The 25622-nt window shown below is 41.6% G+C and overlaps 1 protein-coding gene across 2 annotated transcripts in view; it reads right to left on the bottom strand.

Annotated features, from left to right (window-relative positions):
* Positions 1-747: 747 nt before the first annotated feature.
* Positions 748-25622, bottom strand: part of STAC (SH3 and cysteine rich domain) — a 73661-nt gene continuing 48786 nt past the window's right edge. For both annotated transcript variants that reach the window (XM_426020.8, XM_015281697.4), the window contains exons 6-11: positions 21806-21878; positions 16865-16929; positions 15824-15912; positions 12182-12233; positions 11915-12052; positions 748-3770 (exon numbers count right to left, since the gene is read on the bottom strand). In XM_426020.8, coding sequence (XP_426020.3) covers positions 3672-3770; positions 11915-12052; positions 12182-12233; positions 15824-15912; positions 16865-16929; positions 21806-21878 — 516 coding nt within the window. In that variant the 3' untranslated portion in view covers positions 748-3671. The remainder of the gene's footprint in view (positions 3771-11914; positions 12053-12181; positions 12234-15823; positions 15913-16864; positions 16930-21805; positions 21879-25622) is intronic.

The following is a 25622-nucleotide window of genomic DNA, read 5'->3' as shown; positions in this document are numbered from 1 at the left end:
TTCCAAACATTTCTGCCTAATGCCATTTTAGACAACTTATACGGTCCCCAGTGGTTTCTTTAGAAGGTCATGGCTCTTACAAGTCTCCAGTGTCACTGCCTGCTACTTTTGCAGTCTCCTCAGTCTATAATGGCACTCGGTGCAATATTTAGTCAACTGAATCTCAACCAATAATTGCAAAGAAAAGGCCTGTGATAAAGACACATGGAGTTTGTAGGAGTAAGTAAGTGTCTTAGTCCCCCTGGTGCAATGAGTCTGCATCTGACCATGCACTGCAGCATCGGTGGCTGAAGTAAGTCTCCAAGACAAAGTGGTCAGGCGTTAGAGCAGGATGATGATACGCTGAGATAGATACCGTGTTGTTTATGGACAGGGGTAAATCATGGCTCAGGCAGTTCACCCTCAGCTCACATTGGTCAATCTTCCTCGCACTTATGAAAATATTCTGCACCAGTTTTATGCTGCGACAAGACTCTGAATGGCTTAAAATATAGTCTGATCTGCCAGAAACAAATGATTAGGATGGCTGCACTGCAAAACTTCACTCTGAGTCTATGCATGCTACATACATCACAGAAGAACCACTTTAGAAATGGTTTGCTAAATATGGCAAATGCAAGTGCTGCAGAATTGAAATGGCAATGCTTAGTGATTTCTGTTGCTGATGATTGTAGTAAATGCTCTCAGAGGTGGCTGACTGAAAATGATAGCGACTGATGCAAAGAAGCCAAGAAACATACACTTCTATTCTCCTTCCAACCATTGCACATTCTTTATTAAGCAGAATATTAAGTGTGAACAGTATTCATCTCCTAAAGTTCAAATTTTCTGAGGAAACGTCAGATAAATTCCACTCCAGCTTCTTTTAAATGCTTGCTAATTCAGTATGTATTGCAAACTGCTTATGGTAGGAAAAAAAAATAATGGGATACTCATCTGGATTCAGAGTAAGGCATCCAAAATTAATTTGAGGAAAATGTCCTCAGTTCAGCAAAGTGCTTCAGCTTTAAGCGTGCAAATAGCCAATGAATCACGTGCTTAAGTAAGACTCCTCATGTATGTGCTTCTTGCTAAATTAGGCATAAATTACATCTCCATATCAAACAGCAGCAAAAACCCAGTAAAAAGACAAAGAAAATACACAAAGAAAAGATAACCATGAAAGCTTTGGTTCAGAAGCAATGCTTGCTCAGACGTAATGCAGTCAACGTAGGGTTTGTTTTGTTTTACTCAATCACTTTATTATTTATTGCTCAGTATCAAAAGGAATCAAACTGACATTGATTAAAGGCCATTGTGAGTTGTAGGTAATATTCATATCTTTGAATTCTGTGAGTTCTTTCTTTCTTGATGCACATTGTAGGGATAAATTAAAATCATAGAAGACTCAAATAGGGAATCACAGTATGATGCAATCATGTAAACAATAGCACATATGTATAGATTAATACATATTTCCTTTGCCCACTTGACAGGTCTGATCAAAAATAGCAAATATTTCAATTCTAACAAACATTTGAGTTTTTTCTTTGAACTGGTGAATATATGTATATATATATAAATCATATAAAGCAGAGTGGATTATCATGACTTTAGTTTTTGTCTTGATCTTTAAGGCTTGTCAGAATCCTCTGTCTTCCCACTAAGTTTATTGGTTACTTAGAAGAATGAGCTGAGCAAATGTCCATTGTTTGCCCTGTAGAAAAGCCATTTATGAATTGCTGATATTCCCATAGAGGAAGATATGAAATCAGATACTTTTGATCAGCCAGAAGGACGTGAATTATTGGTGTACACCATTTGTATTACAAAGGATGATGTTCCAGCAGCTGACAGCCCTGCAACTTCCTCCTCAGCAATTAAGTGATAAGTAAGAGCTGCAAAACGTGTCTGAGAGGCTGCAGCCTGATCTGCTCTGTGAGCTTCTGGTCATGTGTAGCACAGCGCTGGATTTAATAAGGCTTTGCATAAGGTCAGCTGTTGGGCATCCCAACTATGAGACCTGGGCTGTGCAACACGGATTCAAACTGCCTCAATATAAGGAAGCAGAATAGACAGCATCTTTTTAGAAATAGTGTCAGCTTTGCAAAGGCCTGTACTAACCTGGCAGCATCTGGATTTCTTCTTGCAGTGTTGGCATTTAGGACATCCATTTGTGGCTAATTGCAGTAGTATTAAAGAATGGCACTCAATCTCAGGCTGGTCAAATAAGGCGTGAATTCACCAGGGAGCTTTGGGACAGGACTTAATCTCTATGTCATAATACATACTAAACTGTTTAAGTGTATTTGGTACAATTACATCCAATTAAATACTTGGAAATTAGGATCACTGTTTTGAAACATCATAAGGCCCTGCTCTGCAACAGGATTGGCACCGGCTGACCCATGTAAGTTGGTCAAAATCCACAAGACCCACAGGCTGCTCTCCAGATCTTATACCCTAAACATACTTGAAGATGGAGTCTTACATGGACAAACCAGGCCTGTCTGTTCAGTTGCACTGGGACTGAGAGGGCTTATGGGAGTCTCACAGTTGTTAATGCCAAGGATGTACTCATGTGAGTGTATTCACTGATGAATCTGCAGAACTGTTTTAGCAAATGAAGACGATGACTTTGGTGGGTGAAGACAATGCTAAGACACTCAGTGCCTTACTGTCACAAGTTCTGGATTTCAGTACAGTCTTCACTTCTGTGTGCAGCCTGTCCTCTCCTAGTGTTTTCAGTTCTCCAGGGGGTTAGTTAACTGTCTTATTTTTTTATAAATAGGATTAATATATAAAATCTTATAAGTGCAGTGAACACAGAAAAATACAAAACATTTCAAGCCTGTGGTGCTCTCCCAGCATTCCTCCCATTTTCTGCCTCACCAGATAAGGGTGCAGGAAACACAGAGGGACATTTCCAAGAAGGCTCTTGAATTGGAGGGCAGGCCATTTTTGGGAGCTAGGAGAGCAGCCATCACACCTGGCACACGCTGAGAGCTTTTGTTTGTATACAGAGAAAACAAAGGACATACAAGGTTGCTACTCTTTCATAAGGTAAGATTGCACAGAAAGAGAAAGCTGCTGACCTCCAGGGCACAGTGCATTTCTTGAACTGATGTCCACATGGTGACTCCAAACTGCTTTGATATGAGACTAACATCAGGAATAAACGCTTAAACTGGTCGGCTGATACAGGGGACAGAACTGTAGAACCACAGCCACACTTTACTACAAGCATTGGGCTGTAGTATGAGGACAGTTTGACTGGTATTCGTCCCTCCCTCCCAAACACACATCTCCAACAAGAAAGTAGTCCAACAGTTTTCTAAGACACATGAACAAGACTTGAGTTTAGTCCTTCAGAACAGCTGTCTGTTTCCATCAGGGTTGCAATAGCCGTCTTGCACCAGAAATCAGCCCAGACTTACCTTATTCCTATTAGTTTCCAAGGGCCTCTCATTTCCCTAGTGGTTTCTGACTATATTTTCCTTCAGTCGTTCCACTTTTCTTATTTCTTAGTGTTGCTGTGGCAGTCTAAATGTCTTTTTCTTCTTGTAGTTGCAGTTTTCCCACTGTTTCCCTGAACATCTGCAAGACAGCCCATCTGGGTTGACACAGTGTGAGATGAGGCAGACAGGCATTGCCAACAAAGGGCTCCTACTGCAGCAAGCAGGCTGTTGCAATCAGATGTTTTCTAAGACGTCTATGGGGACAAAGCCTTTCTTCTTCCCGCTGTATACTTTGATGAAGCCATCGTGTTCCTTTTCTGAAGTCACGCAAATCTGGATGCAAAGAAAGTATGAAAATAAACTCTGTGCCATGATGAAGAGACATTATTGAAGTCTATTTATCTGGTAGGCTGGACACTGTGCTAGTTACTCCTACAGGTAGAAGAATCCTTTTTAGGCTCACTGCTTTGACAAGAAACTCAAAGTCGTATGTTCAGAGCATTACCATTCTCCCTGATTATCTGAAGTGCCACATATGAATGAGAGACGTTAAAATCATTAACATGCAGGATCAAATATTTTGAAGCTTGAATTATGACTTCAACCTACTGTAACTATCGTGATTCAGTTGTCTGTGTATGAGAGATGTGGGTAATTCAGATCACGAGCTACCGGGCTCCCTCAGCAGTTGATGAAAAATAATCACAATGCCAAGGTGGGTCACTCATAGCAGCTGATCTGAATACAAGCACATTCTCTTTAGCATATTTAAAGAACGCAGGTGCTTCTCAGATGGGCAGTGGGCTATGTTATTCACTCAGCTCTCTCACCTACAGGTGCCTGTGTCTATTTTGGATACCAAAGTATGTGACCTGTATACAGCTCTGCGAGTGTGTTTGCACAACTCCTGTGCCTAACAGAGGTAAGCGTGATGGAAACTGTACGGTCTTCACAGTAGTGCAAGCACTACATCATGTTAAGGATCTGCGTTTCCTAAAGACCTTTGTGAACTCAGGTATTTCCATTTTAGGGCCCATCTGAGACTACTATGGCAATGGATGAGCCATTTGAAAGCGCTAGTACTTCGGACTGTGCACTTGAACACAGAGGCATAAAAATTAAGATTTTTTTTCAAACATCTGTGCCAAAGAAAGATATATTTCCTATTATTCAATTACAGCTAATAAATAGACAGAAAGTTGATGGTGCTATTGAGATCAACTCACTGATTTCTCATGATGAAAGTGCCAGGTTTTTTAAGCCCGGTATCTGGATTAATACCCACAAAGGCTCTGTCTGATGGGTGCTTACAGTGTTTAGTTACAACAATTCAGAGGGTATGAAATGACCCCAAATGTCTAAAAATGTTCCTGACTAAATGCATTTCAGCATGACTCTTACAAATTGTACAGTGACACCTAAATAACACATATGAACTGTGGGTCGGATTGTCCTCTTACTGCTACAAGCCTAAAATTTGCTAGCAATACTGATGCTGCCAGTGGGAAATGAAAGGATATATGAAGGAGGTGAAGATGTTTCATATTTGCCACCTCCAGTATTTGGAAATGGTCAGATGTATCTCTGTAGCTGAAAACAAGGGTTGGAAAACATATGAGCTCATTAATATTCTTCATCTGCCTACTTAATTCTAACAACTGCATTCCTGGGGCAGAATGACTGAGCACACCAATAGAGCTGACATCCAATTAAAACAAAATAATGTATTGTTGTTTGGGCTAAATCACACAGAAAGAGAGGAAGAGGTATGTAATTGATTCTGTTTTTGTTCAGGTACTGCTGCAAAAGAGCTAAGCTAATTTTGTGTGATGAATCCCTAGCACAGTAGCAGCTCCCTAGCCAGTCGAACCATCATGTGAAGCAGAGATGTGTGAAGCAGAGGTATACAGGAAGGTTCTTCTGAGTACTGTGAGATGTTGGTCTGTCTTTGAGGAAGACTATGAAAACCTCAACAACTAGAGTTAAATCCTACAAAGAAGCACCAGATTAAAGATAAATGAGCTTAGCAGAGTGTCCAAAAGTAAGGAAGAGCATCTTGATTGAAAGATGCCCATTCTCAGTTGATCCCTGTATGGGAAAATCAACTTTTGTAGGCTCTCTGTAATGGCCCTGGCTTGTTAAGGGGAATGCCTGACTTCATCACCATGCTAACTAAACTACCTACCTACTACTACATGCTAACTACTAACTACCTCCTAACTAAAAAATCTGACAGACTTCTTCTCTGATGTCTTGCACTGCCAGCAGAATGATCTGTGGACGAAAGAAAAATACAGAACTTACTGAACAGAGGTTTTCTTCATCTTTGGAGTGGAAAAAGGAAGGCAGATTTGAACTTAAATTTTTTTTTTCATTCTGCTGCTGCTATTCAATCTCTCCCTGATATCAGCAGGAATGCTCTGCTGCAGCAATACAGCCTTAGATCTTCACTGGGTATGTGGAAAACAAGGTCTTTCTGCAAGATTTTCTCTCACTCTACATACTAATACATTAATCAGTCTGCACTCTCCCAAATTCCAGATGAAGTTCTCTCACACTAATACTCTAAACCCTGCATGTGCCAGCCTCTGAATGGCAGAGGCTTTTCCCACTCTTTTCCAATGAAGGGGATGTGTGAAGGGCAGGCTGAGCCTGGCTGCAGTATGCCACACTTTACTAATATGGTACAAGTCAGGAGGTCCCCAGGGCTGTTGCAGCTGCTGGAGCTTTGCACAGCTCTGGAGATGCTCCAGATTCTGCACTTTCAGAAAAGAGGGAACACAACCCCATCTTTGGCCACGTTTGTCCTCATCACCTTTTGAGAGTGCTGCCAAGGGCTTCATCCACAAGTCTTGGGATGTGGGTTTCTTAGGTGGGTGTAAATCAGGAGTATGTGGTGGCGTGCAGAGTTTTGGGCTCTACCTGATGAATCAGCTGTCGCTGAGGACTAGCCCTGGTGACAGCAAGTGTGGTGGTTGTGAAGGCACAGCATGCCTAAGCTGCCATCAGACACCCACAGTTCACTGCATCCAACTGGAAACTGCTTGAAATGACAGCTACTCAGGCTGGCGTGTTCTGGGAGCGAGGTGGCTGAGCAGCTATTCCTCTGTGAACTTGGCAGCAACACAAGTGGAGACAAACAGTGCGTTTTTTTCTTTAGAAAGAAAACAGAAAGTGCCCTGGCTTAAAAGATTATTAATGGAGCAAGCCGTAGGATAAGCAATCACATCTCAAGCTATTTCTCAGTCATCAAGGGATCTACAGAAATAGCTGAAAGTGGGATCTAGTATTATAAAGTCACTTTCTCATTCTTTCATCTCATTTTTCTAAAAAACCCAAACAAAACAAACACACAACAAAAATAAAGCAAGCAACTGCTCAGATCCTGATTGATGGCTGAACTTGTCAACATCTGCCCTCGGGATTTCTTTAGCCCTCAGCCCTCAGCAGGGGAGATACAAGCAATCAGGAAATGATCCTTCAAGCTGCTATCAGAACTCTCCTGTGTTTCTAAGTCCTGTGGCAAATTCTCTTTGTCCCAGAGTAAATTTGAACTTGCTCTAGTTTTCTGTAGCTGTCTTTTGCTTATCTTCTCTCTTTCACATATTTAACCTGTCTGTCAGTAAGAGGCTAGTTCTGATGTGACAGGAATTTGCTTATGAGGACAGCACAGCTTCAAGAGCTGTTCTGGAGCCTGGAGACAGTGCCAGGTCAAGAGGTCTGAAAGCTCACGCCTCCTGCTTGTCTCTAGGAGTGACAGCACAGGGGCATGATGAGTTTCCACATCTGCTTCTGTCTATGCACTGAAATTCTTGCCTAAAAGTAAGCTCTGTGGATGGAAACGATAGGTAACTCGATTTTTATGCTAATTTGGCTACAGTGCAAAGTATGATGACAGTTTTATATCAGCTGCTTCAGTAGTTTTTAGACCAAGAACACCAGCTTGTTTTTCATGACATTTGTTCAGGGTTTTAAAGATGACCTGGATACAAAATGTGCTGTGCTCAGGTTCTAGTCTCTTCCACAGCTTGTGTGCCACTCAATGTCTCTGAACGAATGTCCCAGTTAAACAAGACAAGCATCAGTGCAAATGTGAGATAGCTGGAGAGAAAGACCCTTTTTCCTTCAAGCCTAGCTGTGAAGATTAGCATCTATTGCAGGGGAGTAAAACTTCAGCATCACTTTCCAATCTGGGTTCGTTTCAGCAGCGCAGCTGATTTTCAAAGGCAGCCGAGTCATCCTTTAAGAAGTTCAGATCCTTCTGGAGTACCTCAGGATGAAAAATGTGGGGGACTAATGTGATTCCCAGGCAACAAGGTGTAAAGTCAGACACCAACAAAACATATGAACTAATGAGAAGACTTGAGGCAGGTGAATCCCCTGGGACTGGAGACCTGGGCTGCAGTCCTGCCCTGTTGAGTCCAGTCTCCAGGATGAGAGCCTGAGTCAAAGTCCATTTCTGGGCTCTTCTCAGGTGGCTGGATCGGACTTGAATGTAGCTGCTGATATACACATACCTAAAAGTCACTCCTTCTGAAATGGGAGCAAATGGGTGTAGGGGGATGGGTGCCTTGGGGACAGCAAGGATGACAGCTCTGGTTCGGAAGCTGCAGGCATCACAGCTACGGCCTCTTCTGCAGTTACTGTGGAACCTGGATGGGAGATGCCTCCTGCAATGCGGCTAGTTTACATCAGTGACATTTATAGAACACATCCGTTGCAGAATGGATCTGTTGCACTGACCTTTATGTAAACTCACAGTGCACATTTGGATGAGGCAGAGAGTTTCTGATTGCTAACCTCGATACAGATGTCGTGGTTTGGGGTCGTTTCTGTTTCACAAGATTGCTTGTGCAATTCAAAATCAATAGTGTTATTTAATCACAAAGAGCTCGGTCCTTATGTGGTTTGTATTTGTGTGCTTGCAGACGTCAGAGGGGCTGCCAGTAAAGGGTGTGAGCAGGGTTTTCTTAAAGAGGGCATTTCCTTTATTTAATTAGGGTACTAGAAAAGGAGGAGCAACAGACATTCGAACGATAGAATGTTATGTCTTCTTTAAAAACAAAGCCAAGTCTGCGTTTCTCTTGCGCATATCTGGCTGAGCCCTACAGTGCCCAGCCACCTTCCACACTGGTTTCAGGAACTGTCAGCACACCCTGAACTCCAAGATGTTGTTGTCTCTGAAGCAGCACTGCTTATTCCCAAGCTGAGTTTCATATTTCATAATGAATTTTTCAAGGAAACCTTTGTGAAGATGAACCTGTGCATCTTGCATAAGACGTGCAAATGTGCTGCTTTGTTTTTCCCTCAGTCTTCTCCTTGAGTATTGGCCTTGACAGAAAGGTCTGCATGAAGCTGAAAACCCGACACACTATTCACAGGACATGAAAACAACAAATGATTCCAGAGAAAGCCTTACCTACTGTGCTTCAAACTTTGAAAATGTCTCTGCTTGCCTGAAATGAAGCTATAGATTCCTTTGTTTAAAAAAGTACCCATCATTTTTTGCCTCTTTCCTTACAAATACTGACTCTCAACCTGAGAACATTCACGTAAGGTACAAAAGAGGTGAAGACCTGCAGTATAGACCATGGAAGTTATCAAGCATTATGCTGAAAATTCATATTAAAGGAACAGGATAAGTTTTCCTGTTCACCTTCATTGTAAGAATGGCTCTGAACCCCTGTAAAAACCCTGCAGAATTTCCCCCAGTGAATTAACACAATAAAATGAAGACAATCTGCCATACTATAGTTACAGGAATTTATGAGTCCAGTTAATGAGTTTTTCTAGCTAAAGTGAGACTTGACAGGAATTGGTAGCAATGAATAATTTCTCTTCCTTGCTAATCTAAAACAAGCCAGTGCTTTGCATGTACTACATATATTGTGCTCCCAGGACTCCAAACACTGTGAGACAGCTAAAATGGCTGCTTAGATCCCACAGGACTCCCCAAGCAGAATGAAAAGGCCTATTCAGATGGTTTTCTTTTTCTTTCCATGTCCCCCCTTTTGTTTAACTCTCTCAATGGGAGAAATAAACACTGGGGAAATAAAGGACAGAAAATAAGAGAAATACCTGGAGAACGAAGGAAAGGAAATTGAGCTTGGAAATATAAAATAAATGTTTGAAGTAAAAAATTCCTGGTAACAAATGCATTTTCTTTCACAGCATGTATTGTTGTTCCTCAGGAAAGGAAGCATTGTTCTGCTAAAAAAAAAAAGGGCAATAAATGTTGCCCTGGAGGACGTGATCTCTGAGGTAGGTGCAGGTCCTGTGGCCTGGTCTGGCTCTGGGTGTCCCTGTGCCCACGGCCTACTCTGCTACCACATGTTGGCCCTGTGCAGGTTGCCATCTCTCACTGGGGACTGTCACAGGGGGCTCAGCCCCTGTATGGGCCTACGGGGGCAAGCAGATGAGTTTCTGGAACTCATTCTACCTCAGAATTACTCCAAATGGCCTTGAAGTTCCTTGAATGTCCCCTTTTTAAGATAATTTGTGCGAGGATGGAACAGGCTCTCACCACCCTGCACTCATATGCTGGTTCAGCCTTGTCACTACCCCTTTGCTTTAACCAGATTTTTATTTCACGTTCGCCCTCAGCATTTGTGCCTGTTTAAGATAGATAGGGCTAAATAAGTCTGCTAAAAAAAAAGAAAAGGGAAAAAAAAAAGAAAAAAGAAAAAGAAAAGAGGGGGATAGACAAATAGGATGGATCCATAATCCCATTTTTCACCACCTGCCCTACCACAGACAATGCCTCACTCCTCACTGGGAGCTCCATTGTGAGCCTATTATGAACTAGGGAACAATAGGAAGCCCTTGTGCTCAGATGCTGCTGCCAGACCTGCCCACTTAAAAACTGTGGTCTTGTGAGAAATGAGGCAAGAAACTGCACCCTCACTGTCTGCAGGAGCAGCCACACTGACAGAGAGGATATGGTGTGCCTGCTGACAAGAAAGGACTCAGACTGCAGCCTTTGCTTTGTGCTGGCAAGCAAATCTCCACACTCCCATTTCCTCAAGCTTCTGCATTGTTAATCCTAGGGCACAAAAGGTGCCAAACCTCCAGTCTGGCTTTGGTAATGATTTCTTCCCTGTGTGCACAAATATAAATAATAAAAAGAAGAGCTGGGTAAAAAAAAAAAAGTTAGGTACATTATCTCTTTCCAGTAACTTAAGGGCTGCCAAATGTACTAAGTGCACAGGGCACTTTAAATACATTCCTGTTACTGTATACTATGCCTTCCTTAAAAAGCTGTGTATACTCAAGGACTGTTAGCATTAGTACATTATGCTGTGCCACAAGGCAGCAGCAAAGGTACGAGTTAACCTTACCCACTGCTGGAGTGAAGTATTACAGAAGTTCTGCATGGAAAATGTGTAGTCCTGGCATCTATCCTAACGCTGATTTCTGCTCCACTTTGCTAAAATCAGTGGCTTTCCAGGCACTGGAAGGCAAACACCTCCTGCTGACATGATATAAACTGCCAAGGGAAAGGAAGGTGGAACAAAACTGGGCTTCACAAAATACAGGGATAGAAAGCCAGCTTCCTGTTTTGTGCAGGGTTTGGAGGGCTCAGTCTGTGGGCGGCCCCCAGCCAGCCATCCTCCTATCTGCATGACCCTACACCACAAACCTTACTGTTCTTAATGCAAGTTTTGATCCAAATTCTTCTCTCACTTTACCCCAGCAAACATTTATAGCAGCATTATCAGATATACTAAAAGTCCAGTAAAGATTCTGTTTGCACGTGTACTTAAAATCAGATCAAAGGCACACTGCATAGTGGTGGCTGTGGCTTCCACCTTGTGAACCCACCCAAATAACCTGAGGTAGAAGGAACTGCTAAAAATATGCCAGGTGAATGGACTATGTGAATCTTCACTGTACGTGGTGTACTATAACTCCCACTTGCTGCTTAAATTATGACTTGTAGAGAGGATGTGTAAGTAGCATCACAAGCTATTAACGACTAAGGATATTTTACAACCAGTGAATAACGGATAAGGTTAAGATTTACAGTTTTTTTCATTGATGTCTTAATTCTGCTCCTGCTGAAGCTGGAACAATGTGCTATGTTAATGTTTCAGTAAGGTAAGGTCTGGGAAGGGAGCTACTCTGTTTTATTAGATTAGCTCTAATAGCGTGGAGAAAAGCAGACCATGTGTTAGGCACTCAGGTCTACCCCTACAACTCTATTTTCCAAGCTGTCCCTCTGAGCTCAGCAGGTGACATATAAGTACCTTTATGAACATCTGTGAGCCTGAAAACTTGGGCCACAATAAACAGGGAGAATGTGTTAGCTGGTTAGTAGATCATTACCACATTAATGGTAAATCTTGAAAACATAGCTGAACTGCAGTGAACAGCATCTGTTTGTGTCCATTTTGCACCTTCCCTCTGGTCACATCAGTTTGACTGTTGGATGCTCAAGTCTGGTGGGAATTCAGCCCAGTGGGTCTCCTTGCATTTACCTGGTTCTCTTTCAGAGTTATCTGTCCCTGCTCCTTGCAGCCAATGAACGTCCTGATACATCTGTAAATCTTCTCATCGTGTTGCACTCTTTGAACAAAGTTAGCAGGAAAAAATCCAGTTCTGTCGTCAATTTTTCCCTGTGGAGAAAATGGATTGACAGAAGAAAGTTGTTAACACCAATAGCTTTAGTACAAGTTAAGTACTGAAAATATGTATTTTTTCCCTTTGGAAATGAGACAGATAGATGCAAAATAATTAGCACATACCTTCCACCAGTCTTCATTGGAGTCTTCCAGAAGAGTGATCATATCCCCTGGCCTGTAATTAGAAGAGGAAAAGTGGATTAGGATGACTCTTAATAGCTATGCTGCATCAGCTCTCACAGTTACCTTCTAATAGGAAGGCGGTCCTTCCTTGGTCATTTTATCTGAGCATTTACTGCAGGTAGACTCAGTGAGGCAGCAAGGTTTTCTTATATCATACTCAGTAATGTAGGAAGAGAATTGCTGTATATTGAGGCTAGATCTTTATTGTGAGACAACACCTTCTGTGAACAGGAATTTCTGCTTCCTGCTTAATAAGAAACTGTTTAAAATGCAGTCCCTATTTGTTACAGGCATTATCTTGTTACTTCAAGACATTTTGCATTGTTGGGACACACTACTTTATCATCTGTGTTTTCAAGCTGTGATTGCAGAAGGAAGGCAGCAGGAAAATGGTTCTATTTAGCTGACAAAGGCAATTAGTCAGCAGGGATATAATTCTGCCCAGAAATATCTTTTTTTTTTCTTTTTCTTTTTTTTGAATGGGACATATTTACCTCTGTAATGCACAGTGCAGGGTTGTAATTGCTAAGTATCAGCACCCAGCTGACTAGTTCCAAAGCAGAGCTAAGAGAATAATTTGCCTGGAAATGCTAATAGTAAAACATGCTGAGCCGATTTTGTACAGGTAGTTGAACAGTTATTTTACTTCCATCCCCCATTGGTGGCACTTCATCAGCGTTATTGTGTAATTATAATCGCACTGTGTTGCAGAAAATAAGTGGCAGCCCATTTGCAAATGGATTAACCTCAGAAATCTGTCTGCATGATAAGAGGCATCTCTTTGATCTTAATAAAATTAATGGTTGACCCTTAATTATTTAGTTTTCCTTGCGTATCATGTTAGTCTCCTTGTATCAGTGAGGTATCAGCACAAGAGTCTGACAACACATTGAGAACATATGATGAATAGAGAATTTAATGAGCTCTTGCAGAACACACACAGAAGACAAGCACTTGTCCAGCTGGAGAGCCTCTCTGACCTACTTGCCCAACAGTTATCACTGCTGCTGACAAATGGAGATACAGGAATTTAGTCTTTCCTCTAATACAGTGGGGTTTGAACCTGAATTTTTAGGTTTCAAAGGTGCTATCAATGAGGCAATGGAGTAGGCTTTTCCCTCCTTGGGAAGCTGTTCCATTGTGTTTGGAATAATTGAATGTTCTTGCCGTGAGAAAGGAAGCTAGAGAAAAAGAATGACTTGGTACCCTTGTGGTAAAAAAATTTCTTCCATAGGAAGGGACATCCAAGTCTGGTTAATATTTAATCTAAGATACTTGGGTTTTGAAGGAGCCCAACATGTCACTCCAAAGTGAATAGGCTGTAATGTTACTGGCACCCTGACCCTGCAAGGAGGAACATCTTCAACAAGAAAGATTTAGAGAATTCCATCTTTTAAACACCTTCCAGCCTGGTGACTAGAAAAAAAAAACTTAGAAGAAAATAAATTTCAGGTTGTCAGAGGAGGAGGGTAACTTAACCTGAAGTCTTCCACATCAGTAGTCTGAGCACTGAGATTTTACATGCAAAACCTACAAATTTAGCTGATACTTTTTAGTACATTTAGGACCAACATTGATGTCTCTAATCTCCCAAAAGGATTCATAAATAGAAGTCTCAGGTGAACCTATATTACTTTTCCTGCTTAGACTTAGGCTGCAAAATCCCTGACAGGGGGCAACCTGCTTGGTGTTTACTGCTTGTTGAAATGACTCTCTGGTCTCACCCTATATTTTTCCCTCTGCATCACAGCCCTGGACAAGTACTCTGCTCTACATCAGTGTTCTATATTTCAGTAGGTGCCAAGATAGGTGTTTATCAATGCAGTATCTGAAACGCCGGGTGCCTTACTCCAGAACTCGTTGGGGCATTGTAAAATATGGCCATCTCTTAGAATAAGCTTGTTACTGGACTATCCCTTTTTACTGAAGCCAGAACTCTGGAGAACGAGACTGACTGCTTCCTCTGCTGTGGAAGGAAGAAATCAAGGTTGTGTCAAATACTAATTGCTGCTGAAATGAGGGCTGTCACCTCTCAGCTGCAACAGCCTGCTGCCCATTGCATGCCCTCAGATGTGAGCTCAGATCTCCACAAATCTTCCTTAACATTTCCTTCCAGCTCACCTCCTTCCTCTGCTAGTTCTCTTCCTTCTGTTAAGATGATCAGTGTCCAGTCCAGACTTGGGCTGCCAGGACAGTACATATCAAATCTTGATAATACTGCTTTGCTGAACACATCTCCAGAAACTCAACTTTGTTGAATGCAAATTCATCCAAATGACCTGAATCCTGCCCTGAGGATACCAAACTGCACTACTAGCTATTTGGCATCACTTATGAAACAGTGTTAATCCATGTATTAGTAAATTTCTGGCCATGGGGCAGATAACTTTGCTGTAGCCTAGTGATGCTATTCCAAAACCTGGCTCTTGTCTCCATGGAGAGAACCTGTCAGTAGTGACTGTTCAGGTTGTAGGCCATAGGTTGTTTTGGCCTTCCCTGGGAGGGACAGGGGAATTTTGGAGAATGATGCATTTTTTGGTTTTCTGTGTCTGGCTGAGGATGCCAGAGGAGGTGTGTCTGAACAGAGTTCCTCTCCATGAGAAAACCGCTCAAGCTGAAATACACCCGTAAAGGAGCAGATTGCAAAGTGGGATCCCTCAAGCAGAATGGCTGGCAAGTTGCACTAAAGGTCACCATAGCCTGTGGTTATTTCCTGAAGAGTTGTCATGCCTAAAATAATGATCAGAAATGCTAGCAAAACAGAATGGTAGGGAAACTTGTTATTTCTGCCTTTCATCCCACCCATTCTTTCCAGAGCAATGAGAAGATACAGCTGGGAATACTAAGAAGGAGATGCTGACAACAGAAGCATTTCTCTGGCAATTCCTTAAATTCTGTGGCAAGTGCATGACTATTATCATGTAGGGAATGCCTTGGAGAGAACTGACACATTTAAAGTCAACAGCTCTAGCAAGGCCCTCAAAATATGAACAGCATGAGTCAAGCTTATTGCACTCAAAGAACAGACACTCTTACACTGGATTAGACCCTGCAATGCTAGCAACGGATGCAGAACTGAGGCAGGAAGTGTTAAAAACTAATAATTGACAAGGACACTTTGCAAAGCTCAGGATGTATTTTCTAGTGTGAAAAAAATGCCATCCAGCGGCTGGACATCATTCTTTTTTCTTATCCATAATCTGAATGGGAGGGAAAAAATCAAACAGGACTTGCAAGATGTTCAGCATCAGCAGGACAGCTGGTGAGGAATTTCTAGTTGAAAATTTATGTTTGAAAATGACAAAGCAACTGAAAACTGAATATTTTCTAGTGGAAAGCCCTCTTGCTCCTGAAGTGACATAAGTGTCTTTTAAGCATTTTATCTGTTGTGCCCTTGCCAAAAAAATGGTCGCTGGATTTGTTCCTGTGAGAATACCTTTGTATCTGCAAGTACTTATATTGAAAAATGTCCAGAAAAAATGTCAGAATAAATCTTCTTTCCTTTCCCCTCAAGTCATATATAGCAATATAAGCCTTAGTTTGCATGCATTAAATCAAATAATAAATATTTTGGGGCTTTACCTCATCTCCAAGTCTTCATTTTCTTGTGGTACGAATTTGTACAAGGCAACATAGGTGTTCATTTGTAATGTGTTTTTATAAAATGGTCCCTTTGAGAAAAAAAAAAGATAATGAGAAAATGTAAATATTTGTCTGTCAAAGATTTAAATGTAACATATGGCCCCATATCTGGAGCTTAATGATGCTGGAAAACCCAGGAATTTTGTTCACATTATTACAGCGAGGAACCAAGGTCTGTTATTCCAAGAGGTGAGCCAGAATCTCATTGCTTTCACATCTCGGAGGACTGTTGCCCAAATACACTGTGAGCCACCAAGGCAATAAATGTCTTCATGGAGAAATAAGAGTCCTTGAACCCCAAGATCAGTTTTCTGGCAGAAATCTGAACAACTTGGTCTTTTGGGTGAGTCCGTAAAAGTGACCTTGCCTTTTACTCCTTCTTAACATATGAATGTTGCAAGCCCAGCAGTATACTGCTGGCATTATATAATGCGTCTATTATATAGGCCTCATTACGGATGAGCTCAACCTGTGCAGTGCACAAGTCCAATGAATAGAGAAGGAAAATCGCTTTCTTAAACAGAAAGTTATTTGCACTGGGCTTCCTGCAGAGAAGACTGGCTACTCTTTTGCCTCTCTTTCTCTACTGGAAATCTGCAGGAAAAAAAGCACCTAAACCAAACTCTAGGTAACTTTCCAGATTATGTCAGTTCTGTGATTTTTATGTTACTGCTGTTCTGTTGTAATGACATGGCCTCCACACTGGATATTTTGTGTTCATAACATCGAATTATAATAAGCATAGGAGCATAAAAAGATCCATCACTAGTCAACCAAAGAGCCATCCAGTCCTGTATACTGCTTCCAACCATGGCCAGGGGCCCAGAAATGGAACAATTACATGACAGGCAGATATTGATGTTTGCCTCAGTTAGTGCCCCCAGTGGTCCCACAACAATTTAACAGCTAAAGGTCCTCCCCAGTCTATATTATACATGTCTTCCCATCCTGACTGATTTCTCAGAAAATTTTTACCCGTACCGGGGAATGTATACTTTTTGGTTCTTCTCCAAAGTGTTCTGTGCCGTTTTCGGAATATGTAAACACTGAAATAAAGCAAACACATGATATTTTAGAATAGGTTAAGGCTCTTCACTTCAGCAAGTCCAGCTTAGTTCTGTTAAATTTTTCCTTTTCCCCTTACTTTCTTTCATCCCTTGTCTCCACTGAACCTTTTTACACCCTCAACAAAACCAGGTATTCCACTGAACCTGGCGCATGGCTCAAAACCATTTCTATCCTGAAGAGTTTACAGTCATACTAGATAGCCAATTTTGATCGGATGACTATAGGTAGGTACAACACAGAACTTAAGTCTCCCAATTGCCTTTTCTTCACATTTGATGCTGTATTTTTGTGTTTAGGACCAGAAGAATTTCCATTTGAAAGCAACTGCAAAACCTTATGATTGTATACAAGCATTATTGACAGAATTTTGCAGCCAAGACCCCTTCTTCCCTTTCTGAATCGTCTGTCTCTACATGTTTGGTGAACTTCTTTGTTCCTTCTCTCCAGCAACCTCTGCCTGGATGCTCTGGCTCTCTGTACCTCTCCACCTGATCACATATGGACACTAGAAGTGCTTTAAAGTTGAGATGGGTTGTCTGAGACACAGGCCTGTATGTTTGAAAATGTGCTTCCAACTTACTAAATCATAAACTCATGGAATAAACCAAGAATCACAGCTTATAACTGACCTGATTGGTACCTGATACAAATCAGTTACGCTGTATACATAATTGCTTTGCGATATGACAGGTATCTGCCCTCAGTTCTCTCTTTGGAAAGACCATACTAGCTTTATTAATTTGATTGAATCCCACTTTACATTTTAACAATTGCTTGGTGTTTTATGCTTCTGGAGAAAGTTTGAATATGACTGTAATAACTGGAGTCCTTTAGCAGCTAGAATCACCAGCGTCACCTCCATCCATTTACCCCTGCAAGTGTTTCAAGCAGTTTTGTAGTCTCTAACAAGAGTTTGGAAATCTCCAAAACAGTAATAAGTGGCAGGATGATTGTTAGAGTGTATTTTCTTTCTATTTCTTCTTTCTATTCACATGTTCAGAGAAAAGAAGAGGCCAGGGAATCACTAAATGGCTGAATTCCCTTCTCTCTCTGCTCTTCCACATTCTTACCTTTCTTCCATGAAAACATGTTACTGTGGCTATTCTAGATTGCCAATGACAGCCAGGCAAAGTCTTTGAAGAAGTTTTATGAGTTAAATAGTAAGGCTTCTTGAGAATAGGCAGTTGTACTTAGATCTTGAAAAAAATGTACTGTTCTTGTAAAGGAGAAGATAGATAAAACGGTAGACACAGCATGAGTGTGAAAGATTTTCTACAAAGGGACACATAGCTATGAGCACACAAAAACACATATACTCTGATAAAATGTAAGACAGTTTTAAAGTCATAAAGTCTAATGTGTGAATGTGAAGTCAGAATATGAGTTGATGCACTTAGTCTGAAACTGCCCCAAGTTGTCTCCAAGTGGTTTGATTGTGGTTGACCTGGAGTCCTCTTCACCAAGTCCTGTAGTGAAGGGACACTGACTCTGCATACTGTCACCAGCACCAAAAGGGAAAACTTAAAGAAAAAAAAAACACTGTAGTATTCTGTAGCATACGGGTATGCATATACCTGGCATCTGTGTAGAGAAGTCCTACTTATATTTCTATATTCCACTTTTTTTTTTGTTCAGTGGAGAAGAAGGTAAGAAAATTGGACAAGTTCTGGTAAGTGAGCTAAGTAACTAGGAGCCATCTGAACTTGCAGAAGGTCTTTCAGAAGAAGACGTGGAGGCATTTCAGCAGAAGAGCACGTCTGGGGGAATTTCTGCGTGCTAATAGAAAACGAAGCCTGGTTACTCATGTGCACCTTGTGAGATCTGGGGGGCTCATGGACCACATCTTTTGTCATATGGACCATACAGAATCACAGAATTATTGAATGGTTTGGAGTGGAAGGGACCTTTAAGATCATCTGGTTCCAACCCCCCTAGTATAGGCAAGGACACCTCCCCTTAGACCAGGTTGCTCAAAGCCCAATTCCAGCCTGGCCTTGAATGCTTCCAGGGAGGGGGCATCCACAACCTTGCTGGGCAACCCGTTCCAGTGTCTTACCACCCTCACAGTAAAGAATTTCTTCCTGATATCTAGTCTAAATCTACCCTCTTCCATTGTCCTGGCACTTAATGCCCTTCTAAAAAGTCCCTCCCCAGCTTTCCTTTAGGCCCTTTTTGGGTAGTGGAAGGCCACAAGGTCTCCTCAGACCCTTCTCTTCTCCAGGCTGAAGAACCCCAGCTCTCTCAGCCTGTCCTAGAAGAGGAGGTGCTCCAGCCCTCTGGTCATCTTTGTGGCCCTCCTCTGGACCTGATCCAACAGCTCCATGTCCTTCTTGTGTTGGGGGCCCCAGAACTGGACTCAGTACTCCAGGCAGGGTCTCATGAGAGCAGAGAGGAATAATCACCTCCTTTAGCCTGCTGGTCACACTCCTTTTGATACAACCTAGGATACAGTTGGCCTTCTGGGCTGCAAGCACACGCTGCCAGCTCATGTTGAATCTTTCATCAACCAACACTCCCAAATCATTCTCCCCAGGGCTGCTCTCAAGCCATTCTCTGCCCAACCTGTATCTGTGCTTGAGATTGCCCTGGCCCAGAGGGAGAACCTTGCACCTGGCCCTGTTGAACTTCATGAAGTCGGCATGGGGTACACACATCCTTGTGTATGTAGGGAAATGCTCACCAAACCTGGATTTGCCAGGAAACAATCCCACATTTGCTGAAATCCCTGTTGATAACAGTCTCATACATACTTTTTAAAGTACAGTTTGGGCCGGGGGGCTTCCGATACAGATGGCAATTCACAGCAGCAAAGGACAGTAACTGGCTTAGAGGAGGCTGAAGGGCTGGTGATTAGGTATGTCACCTTAGAGCTGTAAACCAGGCAGATTTCTGGATAGTTTGTGTGCCAGGGCCTGAAATAATCCATCACCCCCTGAAGTTGCTGTCACATGCCTATAGGGTTGTTTCCATTGCCACACGTACTGAGTCCTTTCTGCTTTTTCTCCTTAAACAAAGAGGCTCAAATGTGCATGTTCCTGAAATCTTGTTTACAGTATGCAGGTTTTTAGTGGAACAAAAATAACTGGAATGAACCTGATTCATCAAGGCATTAATGTGAAACTGCCTGATAAAGAGGCAGTGGACAACAGAGGAAAAAGGAGTGGTGAATCACCCTGTAGCAACATTTTGAATTTACTTTGTTAAATTTTTAATCTCTGTTTAGTTCATGGTCTCTGGATATTTCTAGAAGGCACTGGAGTCTAAAAGCCATACAGCTCTGTTGTTCATGTCTCTACAAAACATAAATCCATCTCCTTTCATATTTGCTTGCCCTAGCAGCAAAAGAGGAAAAAAGAAAAAGAAAAAAAAAAAAAAAAACCAACCAAAAACACCCAGAAAAACCCAGAGATTTTGACAGTCTGAAAAGGATTTTACCATTTCTACAGCTTGTGCAAACAGTGCGGGCAGTTTATTAAAAATCTACCAAGGGGAAATTTTTGGAGTGACTGATGCATAATTTATACCCTGAGCCTCTGAAGGATGGATTGTAAAAAGCCAGTGCTGATCAAAGGAATCGTTAATGTGCCGCGGAAGTTATTTGGAGGTTTGACACATGCTGGGTTTTTAAAGTAATCTCTTTGAGTAAGTTCCTTGAATGCCTCTTAGTGCATTCAGCGAAGGCAGATCTCACAGCAAAAAAAAGTTTCTTCTGGTTTCAGAAATTAAACTGCTGTTCGACAATGAAAAAAAAGTTATGAAGAAACTCAGACAAGGCCAAATTAATCTCAGGTGGGCAGGATTAAAAAATGTGAAGTAGGATTATTTCTTTATCTTTAACCAAGTGAGATCAACGCACATTGGTGAGACGGAAAAGCTAAATAAATTGTCAGGAGAAAGAAGATAACATAGATGGGGCGTTCACAAAGCGAAAGGGAGGAAATGACTGAACACGGTGAGGAGAAGTGATAGGAACAGTTGGAAAGGAAGGAATAAGAAGGAGAGTGCATGAAAGTGGAATGAACAGTTAAAGCCGGCATCTCACCCACGTGAATTGTCAGCTGCATGTAAGGAGCACAAGGGGTCTAACAGAAAAAAAAGCTATGTTCTCTGTGATTTATTTTTGTTGTGTACATCTTGTGAAATTTACCAAAGTAGCCTCCCTGTGCTAGAGAAGTCACTGATGGCTTGGGCCTGAAGTTTTACTAAAAGTCCTCCAGCCCACTTTGTACTTACTGCTTCCCTTGCCACGACTGAATTCAAAAAGAAGGTCATGTACACCATCCCACAGTAGCTGAGATTTCATCACTCAGCTCTGGTCTCAAAAATCCTATCATACCAATGCTGTAAAAGCATTACTCCCTGAAATGCAGACAAAGGAATTGGCTATTAATATTACGAGGGCACATTCTGTAGCTGTACTGAGAAGATGCAATTATAATCAGGATTCATTGTGATGTATATTTTACAGACATATGGATATTATATGATTCATTTCCTATACCAAAGAGATTGTGGTATATAGAGACATGTAGACAAGTCAGACATATGGAAAGAGAAAAAAAGTCTTATTTTTGTTCCACTTTGCCAATGTGAAACTAAAACTTTTTAAGTGACTAGTCTAGAGTCATGAAGCACAGGAGACAAGGAGCAGACCTGAACATTGTCCAGTGTCAGGTCTGGACAAAACAAATGATGGAAACCGGTGGCTTGGATCTCACCTGGCACTCAAAAAAGCATTCCCCAAATTCTTTCACTAGCTTGTTGCCTCACCCACCTCCCCCTTCCAAAACCAGGAATAGGTTCTACTCAAGGCCAACACATGCAAAGATGCCGTCCTGGCCTAGCAACACTCACCACTGTTGCTGCGTTTCCTGCTTATGTCAAGGCTGCTATCGGCTTCCTCGGGAACTTCTGCCAGATCAGCTGTCTGCAGGGACAGAGAGAGCAAATGAGATGGGAAAGGCCAGGGAAAGCAAGCTACAAGGTGAAATAAATCCTCACAGGAGCCTTTGGGGAATGCAGCACTTGGGTGGTATCAGAGCAGAGCAAGTCAGCCTGATGGGACTGCAGAAAACATTGTGTCTAGTGGTGCACAATAAATACCCTACTTTATAGGGAGCAATAAAAGCCCACAAAGGACTCTAGAGAAAATTTCCTGTCTTCAGTACAAAACATTTCTGCAGCGCAAAGTAAAATGAAAGTTAAGGAATAATTGACTATGTTAAACAATATGAGTGTCTGTGTAAAACAGAAGTTTGGGGAAATTGGAGATGATGAAGACTTTCCAAACAGCTGACTATGGAAGAGACTGGCCATTAACTGAAACTATTGACTAACAATTTATTAACCCTGAAGACATTTTCAGTAAAATAACTGTAAGAGAAGTGTGATTTTAATTCCCTTAATATTCTGTGAAAAAAAAAGAGGAGGAGTGTAATGGAGTTGTGAAGTCAGCCTTGAAATATCTGCCTTCGATTTCTTTTTAAATCTGGCTGGTATAGTTAGGGACAAATGAAGCTCAAATACTGTTGTTAGAATTACTATGCTTTCTTATGTGTACCATATTAATGTCAGTCATGATTAGGGACCCATTGTTCTAGGGCGTAGGAAAACACGGGATGACAAAATCCCATGCCTCTCAAGTGCACTCTGCGTAAGGCGCTGGATTCCTCAACTGAGTAGTTGGCTTCTCCATGTATAGCCTGACAGGAACCAGGAGCTACGCCAAAAAGCTCTGTCCGAATCTAACCTTAAGGAGCTTCTCTTTCTGAACTTCCCACCTAGGACTCCGTTTGGATAAAACATCACCATACAAAACAAACGAACAAACAAGCAAACTTTAAACTGAAGATTAGGACAGTGTTGCCAGTATGAAAAACTGTAAGTCCTCACATGCCCCTAAGCTTTACTTATTTCTTGTAAACAGCATTTTAAGACAGATGGAAGGATTTAACTTAATTATTCCATGACACTCTAGAATTTTACAAAATACACACCTCTATCTGGTGTTCTGTAGATCTCTGCCTGCATTTCATGAAAAAAAGAAAACAAATGAGGAATATCCACTGCCTTCGTGTAACGAGTGCAAAACCTGAACTGCTTCATAGTTTTTTATATGATTTTTTCCTTTCATTAGTGTTGACAACAATACTTTCATTTTAGAAAATATATTAGCAGTTTATTATATTTCCTAGGAATTTTATTTCTTAGCTACTTCTCCTTGCAAATAACAGTAGATTTATGCTGTAGCAATCCTGTGATTATCATGTCTCTCTTACTATTTTCACAGCCTTCTACTTTATTTTCTATCATGCCCTGTTTTTAGACTTCACCCTTTAGGAAAAGGTCATGCTTGTCTTGCACCTTGTACAAATGGGTCACCCCTGGGTGAGAAGGGACTGTGATAGAAATGATAACAATGAGTCAGAGTAGAGCGTAACTAGGGGTTGCTAGTTGCTGGATGGGGGAGGGAAAGACCGGCTTTGGTGAAATAGCAAGTTGCAACTATTTTTCTGCCTACTGCTGTGGCATGCTCCTCAGTCTTCATGAACTAGCATCAAAATTACTGATTAGCTTCATACTTTGTTGGGTACTAGTGCATATGGGATGTGCAGTAAAACTGTCTCTTCAGTATATAACTAATCCAAAACCTCCTGAAATAACATCACTTACATATAAGGACTTTTCAGACAAGAAATATATGACAGAGTCTAATGGAAATGGTAGAGGTACAAAGCCGCTTTTGAGAAGACTAATAAGAACTGGAATCACATTTATATCACCTCAAGTGACTTTCTGTATAAATGTGGGTTGCAGAAGCACATTTTGAAGGAAGCAGTAGGTAGTAAATCTGGAACATATGGCTACTTTCTTTTACAGGAAGTGTAGAATCCAGGCTGAAAATCACAGTGGGTGCATCCACACTGCTCAGTCATATTAAAAATACCTTGGCTAGTTCAGAGCAAGATATCTCTACTCTGTGCAGACATGAGCTTCAGTCCTGGAAGTCGTAGAGACAGGGCACGGCTCCTGGGCTTGTTGCCTCTGCTGTTAACTATTCTTGACAGGTACAGCTATACTACTCTGAGCCTGAGCTAACCCTCTCATGGCTTAGACACATTTGTGAGGTGCAGTAGGAACCCAGGTATCAGCATGTCCCTGGTGTCCCTGGTTTTGTCCCATGGAAGAACCATGAAGCACTCCTCAGCTGGCAGGACTGGGGCATGATTGAGCTGCAAAGTTTCAGTGATGCTGTGAGCCTCACAGCTGCATTACTGCTTCTGTTTTGAGAAGAGCAGCATGGAAGTCAGAAGGGAGGACCACTGGGAAAGAATTTTAGTCCTTGTGTGTTACTAACTGCACAGGCACTGATAGCTTGCATGCTCTGGTGCATTTTTACCTGGGCTCTAAGGGCTCTTTGTCACCCCCTCCTCTGGCCACTGGTCAGTGCCTGCTCCTTGGTCACACATCACAGTTGTGAAGCTCTATGCACTCCTCATTTTGATCAGGCTTGGGTCTGTCCCTGTTTTTTGTTCTTGACTTAATCCACAGGCTTGCACCAGCAGAATGTGTGGTTTCACATGCCTGTTTATTCAGTTCTCTAGTGTTTTCTGTTTTCAGTATGCTGACACATTTTACATTCACTCTCAGCCTTACTACCCTGCAGAAATTCCCATAATGAACCTGCATTCCTCATTGTACACCCACACCCAACCTAGTTATGATCACTTCTCTAGGGAAAACACAGCATTCATGATTTCTACGCTTGAGTAGTCATTCATAATTCAACATAATGCTTTATTGATTTAGAAAGCAATAACTGCATTTGTAGAACTTCTGTTTCAAGTAAATGAAATAATTGAAAGAAAAAAGTGTAATCACAACGTGACAGGTGGTAGCGTCACTTTGGGTTTTAAGAAAGAATGAAAATTACCAACTTCCTTTTAAGGCACAAACAAGAGTGGATGAGGAACATGTCCTTTAACAACTCCCTTGCAGATTTCACTCAATTCTTGGGTAAATTTGTCTTGTTCCCATCTGAGAAATGAATATCTGTTTAGAGATCACCTATGCCATCAGAAGTTACCATTCACTCATATGAATGAGCATATTTTTAAATCCTAGGAAGACGCTCTACCAAATGTAACTATATTGTAGCTCAAGTTTAACTTAAACGTAAATATTTGCACAGAGGCCTGCAGACCAAGTCTTACAGTGTTTCTCTGCATGGCAATTTTTTTTCTGATATGATTGTCAGATAGTTTGAGTCTAATTTTCAGACATGACAGTCAGCGCCAGTCTGTGGAGCATTTAGTTGCGACTGCTTTTTGAGATGTGGGGAGAATCTCTGGGTAAAAAATAAAAGAGATACTCTGACCTCATGGACATCAATACCGGTGAAATATCGTTTTTCTCTTTACACTAATTGTCAAGTGGTATTGTTGAACTAAGCAGGTATTTACAACAGGCAGAGCTAAGGGAACTCTTTCTTCCCTTGTCCTCATTCTTCACCCTCTTGCCATGGTCCTGAAGAAAGTGACTTCCATGATGGGGGAGAATGAATGGTAAGTTTTAATATGGAGGTGAAAATCTCTGTCTGGTTATAACAGGCTGAGAATACCTGTCAGTGTTTGAGGTTTGGAGAGAGGAGCTTAAATCTGTGACATTTCTC

The sequence above is a fragment of the Gallus gallus genome, chromosome 2 (assembly GCF_016699485.2).
Source record: "Gallus gallus isolate bGalGal1 chromosome 2, bGalGal1.mat.broiler.GRCg7b, whole genome shotgun sequence".
NCBI lineage: Eukaryota > Metazoa > Chordata > Aves > Galliformes > Phasianidae > Gallus > Gallus gallus.
The sequence above is the reverse complement of the archived record's forward strand: the minus strand, read 5'-3'. Positions and strand labels throughout refer to the sequence as shown.